This window comes from Canis aureus, chromosome 36 (assembly GCF_053574225.1).
Source record: "Canis aureus isolate CA01 chromosome 36, VMU_Caureus_v.1.0, whole genome shotgun sequence".
Classification (NCBI taxonomy): Eukaryota; Metazoa; Chordata; class Mammalia; order Carnivora; family Canidae; genus Canis; species Canis aureus.
In genome coordinates, this window is record NC_135646.1 from 18,986,677 (window position 1) to 18,998,680 (window position 12,004).

The 12,004-nt window shown below is 35.9% G+C and overlaps 1 protein-coding gene and 1 long non-coding RNA gene across 12 annotated transcripts in view; one reads left to right on the forward strand and one right to left on the reverse strand.

Annotated features, from left to right (window-relative positions):
- The window catches only part of NBEAL1 (neurobeachin like 1), a 178,064-nt gene that overhangs the window by 96,807 nt on the left and 69,253 nt on the right, over window positions 1–12,004 (reverse strand). For all 11 annotated transcript variants that reach the window (XR_013372903.1, XM_077885015.1, XM_077885017.1 and 8 more), the window contains 5 exons: window positions 11,710–11,842; window positions 10,743–10,862; window positions 8,764–9,067; window positions 4,924–5,009; window positions 2,366–2,455 (listed from right to left, as the gene is read on the reverse strand). Coding sequence is in view for 10 of the 11 variants with exons in the window: in XM_077885015.1 (XP_077741141.1) it covers window positions 2,366–2,455; window positions 4,924–5,009; window positions 8,764–9,067; window positions 10,743–10,862; window positions 11,710–11,842 (733 nt within the window). In the remaining variant the exon portion in view is untranslated. The remainder of the gene's footprint in view (window positions 1–2,365; window positions 2,456–4,923; window positions 5,010–8,763; window positions 9,068–10,742; window positions 10,863–11,709; window positions 11,843–12,004) is intronic.
- Window positions 1–12,004, forward strand: part of LOC144305896 (uncharacterized) — a 34,164-nt gene that overhangs the window by 19,738 nt on the left and 2,422 nt on the right. The window lies entirely within an intron of this gene.

Here is a 12,004-nt window from a genome sequence, read left to right on the forward strand (position 1 = left end):
TAATCTTATAAAACAATGGCAATTTTGTCATTTAATATTTATACAGCCTGTGTGAGGTTGCACTTTACTAAACTTTTAGGCAATACACAGGACAGCCTAAGCTAAAAGAACTCTTGTTTGGGAAGATGCTTTAAAGAGTAGCCATGGGGGTCACTAAATCAATATTCAAAACTATGCCAGACCCTTTGTACCAAAACTTTGTTTTTCAAAGTTTAGGGATTTCAAACACAGGCAATCCAAACTTGACCCCATAAGTAGACTTTAAAATGTAACAGTAATGATACAAGAGGGATCAACTGTCATAAAGCAATTAAGTATAATAAAATAAATTAAGAAAAAAAATACAACTGGTGGTAGAAATATGACTGACTTCTCTAATTTTAATTAACAAAAAAGGTGAAGTGGGTGGCTTCAACCAAAGTTCAAAGTGACTATTTTGCATAGCTTAACAAAATATAGTCCACATTCTTTAACAAGTTACTAATATCTCTGGCCTTGGTTTCTTCATCTGTAAAATGAGGATAATAATAATTTTCACTTTGTAAAGTTGTTACCAAGATTAAGCTAATAAAAGAGTGCTTAGTGCCTGATGAGCTGGGTGCTACCCAAGATTGGCCATCATTAACTGCTAAAATGTTCTGATCTGCCGTTTAGACTCAGTTTCAAAAAAAAAAAATAGACTCAGTTTCATTATTAAACAACCCTTTTCATTCTTTTTGCCTGTTTTTCATACTGATTTTTAAGAGTATAGCAAGTAAATTAGCTTTCCGAATGGCAAGTATTTTTCTTTGTTGTCATTTAACAAATTTTGTTTGATTCTGTTGCAGTATAAAAATACAATGAACATAAGAGACACTGAACTCTAGGAAACAAACTGAACATTGCTGGAAGGGAGGTGGGTAGGGGAAGGGATAATTTATGGGTGATGGGCATTAAGAAGGGCACTTGATATAATAGCACTGGGCATTATATGCAACTGATGAATCACTAAATTCTACCTCTGAAACAAATTTTTAAAAAGTCTTTAAAAAACCCAAAAAATTAAAAGTAAAACATAATTTTCTGAAGGAAAAAAAAATACAATGAACATTTCCTCATTAATTCTGTTTCTGTTTGATTTCCCTGTAGTTGTAACTCAAGGCACCAAAAACTACTTTGATTTTCAAATATAATGTATGGCACAAATAATCAGCTTTCTACATACAAGTAATACGTACCTACAACTAGCCTCAGAGACCAATCTTATTAAGTGACAGCAAAAGTTAACTTATGAATGGACAAATGTCATAAATTTTATCATTTTATTTATTTATTTTTTAATTTTATCATTTTAACAGGTAAAATTAAGTGGTCTCATTTCAAAGTCAAAGAGAAAAATGCTTTATACCATATGAATAACAGGACTAACAACTGATGGGTTCATTTTCTATACTGGCAGAATTATCCTAATGATCTCTGTTCCACTGAAACAAAAGGCATTATTTGATGGGTGTTAACGGACTATAGGATAACAGGGTTTTGGGGGACTCCTAGCTGGCTCAGTCTGTTGAGGGTTCACTCTTGACTTCCACTCAGATCATGATCTCAGTTGGGGTCCTGGGACTTCTCTCAGTGGTGGGAAATATTTTTGAGGATTCTCTTTCTCCTCCCTCTGCAAGTCTCCCTGCTTGCATGCACATTCTCTTTCTCAAATAAATAAATAAACTGGAGGGGGGGGGGTACCTGGATGGCTCAGTGAGTTAAGCATGTGACTTTGGCTCAAGTCATGATCTCAGGGTTCTGGGATTGAGTCCTGCATTGGGCTGACTCCCTGCTCAGTGGGGAATCTGCGTGCCCCTCTTCCTCTGCTCCACCCCTCACCTGTGCTCTCTGGTTGAAATCTGCCATATAAGTTTAGGGATTAAATACCTTAAAAGCAGATCAATAAACTAAGGCAGTATATTCTTCTAAAAGAAACTGTTAAATTCAAACGTAGTTTAAGAAGGTAACTAACTTTCAAGCAAACTAATCATTCTACTTCTTTGTTTATACTTCAAACTGTATATCTTGCCTGCAAACATATTCACCAGGACTTATTACTCAGATTAAACTGGTGGTGCTTAGGGATCCCTGGGTGGCGCAGCGGTTTGGCGCCTGCTTTTGGCCCGGGGCACGATCCTGGAGACCTGGGATCAAATCCCACATCAGGCTCCCTGCATGGAGCCTGCTTCTCCCTCTGCCTGTGTCTCTGCCTCTCTGTCTCTCTCTGTGTGACTATCATGAATAAATAAATAAAATATTAAAAAAAAAACTGGTGGTGCTTAAAAGATAAACTCTTTAAAAGGTTCAATAAACTCAACATAGTATGTTGCTCATCATTACTTACCTTGATGTCCCAGTTCACTACTTTGTTTCCTGTTAATCTCCCATGCAAACAATTAGTAGATAAATCAAGACAGATTGAATTTTTGCAAGCCTAAGAATAAAAGGAAAATATGGCAAATAGCTAAGCACAGTGAGGACAAAACATCATTTTAACTATATGTGAAACATTTCACCATAATTTTTTTTCTTTTCTTTTAAAGATTTTATTTATTTATTCATGAGAGACACAGAGAGAGAGAGAGGCAGAGACACAGAGAGAGAGAGAGAGAGAGAGAGAGGCAGAGACACAGAGAGAGAGAGAGAGAGGCAGAGGGAGAAGCAGGCTCCATGCAGGGAGCCTGACGTGGGACTCAATCCCAGGTTTCCAGAATCACACCCTGGGCTGAAGGCGGCGCTAAACCACTGAGCCACCCGGGCTGCCCATTTCACCATAATTTAAAAGGGTATATAGAATAGTCAATGATAAGATGCTTACAATATTAAGTTTAATATTACTATTCTAAATGGCAGCTAAAAAGAAAGATGCTCACAAAATTATACTGCAATTTTTTTTTCATATTTACTTCACTTTAGGTTATAAGCTTCTTAAAGTCAGACACTTTATTCATCTTTATATCCTGAAAGTTCAGCACAATTCTTGGCTTGAAGAAGACACTCAAAAAATTATCAGCAATGGATGGCTTAACACCTCCTACACATCAGCACAAAAATGAAAAACTGCTGACTGTCAAAAAACCCTCTAGAGCACCTTTTCCCAGACTAGTACTTGTCAATAAGTACGATTAAAAAAACAGAACATGTGGGCAGCCCCGGTGGCGCAGCGGTTTAGCGCCACCTGCAGCCCAGGGCGTGATCTAGAGACCCTTGATCGAGTCCCGCGTAGAGCTCTCTGCATGGAGCCTGCTTCTCCCTCTGCCTGTGTCTCTGCCTCTCTCTCTCTCTCTCTGCATCTCTATGAATAAATAAATAAAATCTTAAAAAAAAAAAAAAACAGAACATGTTCTATGCTCAAATAACTTATGAAAAAAGTAGAATAAAACAAAAGTAAACTAGTTTTTAACAAGATTTTTCAAGTGATATCAATCTCTAAATGGATATACAAAATACATCTCCCCAAACTTAACCACAGAACACTCATCACCATTTTTAAGAAATATTTTTCGAAGAAACTATTTATTGTATATATTTGCCATACTGAATTTATTGAGGAAAAACATTAATAGCTATTTTATTACAGAATTTTATCAAGTTTAAATTTGAAAAGAGAATATGACAACCATAATGCTAAAAAGACTCAATTAGCTATTAAGTCTAGAACATGCTACTAAATACATTAGTGAGATTAAATTCAATTATTTCCTATCTACTTCTAAAAGTGAAAATAAGAATATGATACAGTTCCTGCCAAGAAAATAACTTAAAAGTCTAGTTCAGTAGACAAACATATCTTTGGAAAAATGTTAGTGTTACAAAAGGCAAACATTAAAAAAGATTGAGGCGGAAGAGACCTTATAGATAATACAATGCATGAACCTTGATCCAGATTTAAATTTTTAAAAGGCTAATAAACAAAATATTTTCGGGAAAACTGGGAAAATCTGAAAGAGTACATAAATTACTGATAATTTTTCTAGGTAGGTTAATAATTACATAGAAATATTTAGGGGTATTTCTAAGTGTCTGATAGCTACGTCAATCTATCTTCACAAAAGATTGAGACAGTCAACAGGTATGGCAAAATGTTAATAATTGGTGAATTCAGGTGGAGAGTATATATGATTTTAGTTTACCATTCCTTCAAACACTCTAGGCTTGAAATTAATCAAAATAAAAAGTTAAGGGTAATATAAATGATAAGTAAATTTTATTAGGTCAGATATCACAAGTAAGTTTTCAAAGTAATAAATTATGACCATGTACTAGCTGGCTAACCTAGAAAAAAATTTCTACATTGTATAATCTCACAAACAAAAGCATTTTCTGGGTCAACGTAACATTTGGTACAATGAAGGCAACTAATATTGTTTATGTCACTTTCCTTTTCTTCCTTCGAGTTCTACACTTGATCTTTCCCTCAGCTATTGCTGATCTTAATTACTTTCACTGGGTAAGTCTTTGAAGGAAAAAGGACTATGTGTGCTTGCATATAAGTAGTTTCTTATTTCTCTTTATGAAATAAACATTTCTTTTTTTTTTTTGGTTTGTTTTCTTGCTAGTATTACATTTAAAAAATAAACAAAAAAAAAAGTTGTTCTATTTAATCTCTCCTTCCAAAACAGTAGGATAATATAAGTTTACTGACGTCAATTCATTAGTATTCCAACTATAACGATTCCCACTCATACTACTGGGATGAAATAATGATTAACATTTGAATCCTAGTTGAGAGTTGCAAATTAATTTTTATTGCTTCTCCTCTTCTTTTGAAAATTAGTAATTTTTAAATGGAAATTCAAGACCATCCTTCTCAAATATCCATCGAAATGACAAAAGGAACAAAAATGGAATTTTATTCACAGCATAGTTACAACTAGATACACTCCATGCATCTATTCTCACCTTTGCAGTGTAGTGAAGAAGGATGTTACCAGGCAGGTCAGCCATGTCAGACTCTTGGAATTTCCAAGGACTTAAACAGTTTGGACCTGAAAATTATTTAGACACACATACACAAATGTCACTGAATATATATGGCCTCCTTGGTTCTGTGTAATCAGAATAAATTTAAAAATTAAGCTGTTTCAAGCTATTCAACACAGTTAAAACATACTAGCCATGGTACAAAATCTGGATGCAAAGCTAGGATGTTAGAGCCCAGGAATTTGGAGGGACCTACCGGCCAGCAGTGAGGACACCTCAATGGAGAGCTGAGTTTAGGGTTAGGGGTTAGGGTTAGGGAGAAGGTGAGGGTCCAACAGCTTGGAGGGTCCCATCTGTTATCATGGGGGAGACATCCCCGCAGGGCTGAAGTGAGGACAGGGGTTAGTGAGGTTCAGATGCACGGCTGGTGTGCAGGGTGGGCTCAGAATGCCCCTCCAATTTCTTGAGCTCCTGCTGTCTGCCCCTCATACAAACGGCACTTTTTCCTCCTAGAGGGTGTCCTGAGCTTTCTGGTGTCGCTCATGTATCATCAGTCCCTTGGGATTTGGACCCAGGCTCTGGGGCTGGGTCAGATCACAACTCAATCTAGGGTTAGGGTTAGGGCCCAGGAGCTTGGAGGTTCCCATCTGCCCAAATGGTAGAGACCTCCCCAGAAGGCTGAGTTGAGGGCAAGGCTTAGCATGAGGCTCAGGCTTGGAGCTGATGTGCAGTGGCGACATTGAATGTATGACTGGGCTCAGGAGGCCCTTCCAATTGTTTGGGTTCTAGACATTTGCTGGTCTTCCAAATGGCCACATTTCCCCGAGTGGGTGGCTGAGTTTTCTGGTGTCGCTTATGTGTTGTCAGTCCCTTGTGCTTCTGGGCCAGGCTATGGGGCTGGGTTGAGTCAGAACCCAATTTAGGGGCAGCCCGGGTGGCTCAGCGGTTTAGCGCCACCTTCAGCCCAGGGCGTGATCCTGGAGATCCTGGATCGAGTCCCACGTCAAGCTCCCTGCTCGGAGCCTGTTTCTCCCTCTGCCTGTGTCTCTCATGAGTTTGTGAGTAAATAAATAAAATCTTAGGAAAAAAAAAAAAAGAACCCAATTTAGGATTAGGGTTAGGGTTCAAGTTTGGGTAAAGCACTAAAGCACTGCTTACGAAACACAGATTTATGGTTTTTATTTCTTACTGCAAAGAAACTAAGGATTTTTGAGTCTGTTGGTATACATGGTTTGTGCTTTATTGATTCATTAACTTAGGTCTAAAGAATTCAGATGTAAGGGTTCATGCTTACTTACTATATTGTTTTCAAGGGAGACTAAGGTTTCTAAAAGTTAAAATTCTGCTAACTATACAAACTGATAAGAATCAGAGATAAATTCTGCATGTAGAAAACTAGGAGATATGTTACAAAGATAGAAGGAATGGAAATGTATTTTTGTTGAAGGTAAAAGAAGGAAATTTTGAAATAAATAAGATTGATTGATTGAAAAGGAAAAAAAAAAAACAACATACTAGCCAAATGAACTTTATTTTTACATCACCTCCAGTTCATCTAAAACCTAAAAAAAGCTGGGGGGTGGTTTGATGTCCACTAGAGAAAGGGAATTTTATATGGTATCAGAAAACTAATATCAAATATAACAAAATCTACTTAGTAATTTATCTAACGTAATTTAAATTTATAAGATAAAATAGCAAAACAATCAACCAATAATGTGAATAGATACCACAGAAATTGAACTGTGAATTAATAAGACTAAAAAAAAAATCTAACAAATACAAATTATAACAAGTTCCCATCTTAAATCAAAAAATGAAGGAAATAGTACTGACCATTCCACCTTAATAAGCCTGTGATGAAATTGGTATACTTACATTTTACTAGTAGACACTATGAATTGGTATGTATCTTTTGGAAACAGATTAAGCAACATGTATTAAGAGCCAAAAAAAAATTCAAACACTTTGAATATATATCCTGGGAGTTTATTATAAGTGAACGTATCCAAATTAAGGAAAAACACTAAAAGTACAATAGCTCATCTTATTTAATACTTGAAGTTTATGTCAAATTAAAAACTATAAACAACCTAAGTAAATTATGCAATATAGATTCAATGAAATATTATGCAACCACCCAAAACAATCATTAAGAAGACCATACAACAAATAACTATTATTTGTAAGAGTAGAACTGTAAATTGGAAGAATTATAAAAATAAAATCCAAATTAAATCTAGGCAGTCCCATTCATTTCAAGATTATGTAATCTAAAAAAGATATTTTTACATAACTCTTTTGCAGTTGGTACATATAAATACTTAGAGGTTTACCTCCTGAACATCCTACTAGAATATAGATATAATTTTGAAAATAGTTATGATCCAATAATAACAGTGTGTATCTTTAAAATCACTGCCAAAAGAAAAAGGAAAAGCCAAAACAAAAATAGCTTGTAATCTTATCCAAGAAATAGGATTCTTCTGTCCTCATTTCTTCAGGTATGTTAATATAAAAATGACAAGTCTTAGAACAAGACACATAATTTTAGAATCAATCATATGATTTCTTATAAACATAGACATATTTTGTTTCATCAATTTATTAAAATCTGTCAAAAGTACTGGCAATATTATATACTGAATTATGTCCCTCCCAAACTCATATGTTGAAGTTTTAGCACCCTACGTGATTATATTTGGAGATAGGGTCTTTAAGGAGGTATCTAAAGTTAAATGATGTCATAAGGGTCCCTCATAAGAAGAGGAATAGACATCTTTCTCTTCGCACATACACCAAGGGAAGATGCCATGTGAGGTCACAGTGAGAAGGCAGTAATCTACAAGCCAGGGAGAATCTTCAACAGAAACCAAGCCTGATGGAAACTTGATCTTGGAATTATACATCCAGAATTGTGAAGAAATAGTGTTTAAGTAACCCAAGTCTGTGGTATTGTGTTAGAGCAGTCCTAACAGACTAATATAGACATTATTATGGATATTTGAAATATTTCCTAAAGGTTTGCTTTATTTATGCTTACCAAAAAAAAAGGTATGGTGTACTAGAGTTAACCAAACTATATTATACCCCAAAAAGTTATTAAGAGAGTAGGGCAGCCCAGGTGGCTCAGCGGTTTAGCGCCACCTTCAGCCCAAGGCCTGATCCTGGAGACCTGGGATCGAGTCCCACATCAGGCTCCACATAAAGCATGCTTCTCCCTCTGCCTGTGTCTCTGCCTCTCTCTGTGTGTCTCTTATGAATAAATAAAATCTTAAGAAAAAAAAAAGTTAAGAGAGTAGATCTCAAATGCTTTCACCACACATCACACAATCACATGCTGTAATTATGTGACGGACAGAGGTCCTAACTAACCTTATTGTGGTAATCATTTTGCAATATATATGTGTACCAAATCATTACATTGTACTTCTTTTTTTTTTTTAAGATTTTATTTATTCATGACAGACAGAGAGAGAGAGGCAGAGACATAGGCAGAAGGAGAAGAAGGCTCCATGGAGGGAGCCTGACATGAGACTTGATCCTGGGACTCCAGGATCACACCCTGGGCCAAAGGCAGACGCTCAACCACTGAGCCACCCAGGCATCCCTACACTGTACTTCTTAAACATACCTATGTTCTATATCAATAATACCCCAATCAAGTTGGAGGTGGGGAGGATGAAATGTAGTGAGTTTTTTCTTCCCTTTCAGCTTCCATTACAAATACAAATATACTCTTGAGATCAAATATATTCTTCAAAATACATGTAAGCAACAAAAAAACTAAGTTTAAGAAGTATGACTGTACATGCTCACCTGCTAAATATAATGCCTTCACTTGAGGAGGCTGTAGTGCTTCGTAGAAGATGATAACAGACCCTAGCTGACCCTCCAGAGATGTGGGGCATCCCCATTCACTATCTTGGGTTCCAGCTGATATCAATTTCGTAATCAGTTTTGATTTTTCAAGTGATCCTCCCCAGGAGGCTGATGACAAAATTCCACCAAATGATGTCCGATGAGGAGTAATGGGGGAAGAAAAAGGCGGATCTGGAATTTGGGATGGTGGAGGAGTCGTGGTTCTTTGCCCAGCTGAACCAATGCAGCAGGAAATAAAAGGCTAAGAATTAAGAAACAAAATAAATTACACAATTTTAATTACATCTCTAACTTGATATTGAAAAAAAAAACAGTTCATAAAATTAAGAAAACAAATAGATGGAAACTAAAACAGGAAGTTTTAATTTTATTGGGTCATAATGTGTGTACACGTAAGTCATTACAGATGTTACTTTTGGCCTATAGTATTTAGATGCATTACTTTTATAACTCACATTTTAATGAGTATTTTTAAAATCTTTAACAATTTTACTGCATTCTCAAATAGAGGAAACTACTTTTCGCCTTTAAAATTTATAAACAAGCTAAACATTTGTATAAATAATACTAATTACAGGTTATTCTGTAATGAGCATCAGGATAGATAACAACAATTACTAGAATCCTAAAAGGACTTAGGAAATAATGTATTTCATCGTTTTTTTAAAAAGCTCTTTCAAAATTATTTAAGAATTCTCAAAAAACCTTTACACTAATGTTCTTCAAGAATCATCTCAGTAGGGCAGCCCCGGTGGCGCAGCGGTTTGGCATCACCTGCAGCCTGGGGTGCGATCCTGGAGACCCGGGATCGAGTCCCACATCGGGCTACCTGCATGGAGCCTGCTTCTCTCTCTGCCTGTGTCTCTGCCTCTCTCTCTGTGTCTATGAATAAATAAATAAAATCTTAAAAAAAAAAAAAAGAATCATCTCAGTAAATAAATTCTGGTTTATATTTGACTACAATTTAAAGGCTTAAAGTTTCTTCATAACTGGGATACCTGGGTGGCTCAGTGATTGAGCATCTGCCTTTGGCTCAGGTCATGATCCCGAGATCCTGGGATCGAGTCCCACATCAGGCTCCCCGCCTGCTTCTCCCTATGTCTCTGCATCTCTCTCTCTGTCTCTCATGAATAAATAAAATCTTTTAAAAAAAAGTTTCTAAAAAAAAAAGTTTCTTCATTACTATTTTAAATTCAGTAGAAATGAAAAAGAGGCCATCATAACAATCTCTAAGTACCTTGTATACTTGATGGGCTTTATTTATTTACTAAAAGATTTTATTTTAAAGTTATCTTTACACTCCATGTGGGGCCTGAACTCATAACCACAAGAGTCCCATGCTCTTCCGACTGAGCCAGGCAGGTGCCCTTGGAGGAGCTTTATTAAACAATCTTTTGCTCTCTACTATTCAATTTCTTTGGCTTTCCTATTTTTAGTCTTTTTCTCCTAAGCCGAATTTAACTACATTTGTTTCTTCTAAAGAAGAAACTTAAAAGTTGTTTTTATTACATGTTGTTTAACTTCACCTAATAATGATAGGCTAATGGTATTAAATATTAACTTACTATACGTTATAATATAGAAAACCCTTTAAAATTTATGGGCACATATTTTTAAAAAAACAGAAGCTTCTACATTAAATTAAAAATTTTCAAGGGGGATCCCTGGGTGGCTCAGCGGTTTGGCACCTGCCTTTGGCCCAGGGTGCGATCCTGGAGTCCCAGGATCAAGTCCTGCGTCGGGCTCCTGGCATGGAAGCCTGCTTCTCCCTCTGCCTGTGTCTCTGCCCCTCTCTCTCTCTCTCTCTCTCTGTCTCTCTCTCTCTCATAAATAAATAAATAAATCTTAAAAAAAAATTTTTTTTTCAAGAGTTCTCAATCAATGGGTCCCATAAAGAATAGGTTAGATATGCTTACTTCATTCATGGCAGGAAATCTGAGAGGAGCAGAGACCTTCTGCTGTCCGTTGTCATAGATATAGACAAGGCTCTGACCAAAGGGTCTTTTTCCAGGCATATGAACAATGGTTATGTTGTGCTAATAAAGTAAGACATAAATTTAAAGATTAAAATTACATTAAATCTTTGGAATGACAAATACTTTCAGAGTATTAGTTTGTGTGAACAGTAGAACATTGAGATTAAGCATAATTAAATCTTGGTTAAAATTCTGTTCTTAAAGTGAATGACAATTTTTCCTGTAGTACAATAAAAGCATTTACATCTATTCTGGAAAATTTATACACAATTGTAACATAGTATCTTTTCTGCACTTATCAAGTCTGAGTATTCTTTATAATCAATTTTTCTAATAAGCAATTTATACTTTAAGAAAAGCAACAGAAATGCATTGTTTTTAATAATTTAATTTATGTTCTCATTTTAAGTGGAGTTTCAAAATCAAATCAGATTCTAGAGAACTTGAAAGAAATGTTAACATTTCCTCTTAACTTTTTAGGAGAAAACTTACTGCTGCTGAATGTATGATGATGATGATAATGATGTTAACTTCCTTATAGATAAACTTCAACATAAATAGAATTTTAAAGTAAAAATTAATCAACTCTCAAAAAGGAGACAACTCCTCATGTACATGCACCAAATGTGTTTTTAATATAAGAAACAGTAAAAGGGATTATAAAGAGGGGAACTGAGTGGGAAAAATTAGAGAGGGAGACAAACCACGAGAGACTCCTAACTCCGGGAAACAAAGGTTTGCGGAAGGGGAAGTGGGCAGGGGGATGGGGCAACTGGGTGACGGACACTGAAGAGGACACTTGATGGGATGAACGCTGGGTGTTATACTATATGTTGGCAAATCAAACTTAAAAACAAAAAAAAAGAAAGAACCAGAAAAAGTTAAATGTGATGTCTTAAAACCTTACCCAGAGGGAATCACAGAAACTGTGGTCAGGAAGCATAACTGTAGCATATTCTCTTTTTGTGCACACTGCCACAACCAACATACCTGAATGGGTAATAAAAGCTTCAAAACCCATGCCACTTCCTGTAAAAAAGCTAACAAAAATATATGTTATCAGAACCTTTGAAGTCAGTTGTTCAGTTATCATCACTGGAACACACAAAACCATATCATCATGAATATCTTTATCAATTATGCTGTGGTTTACATTCTGCTGCCAAGTATCAATCAGTCCAATCTTGCTTTAAAGATAATTC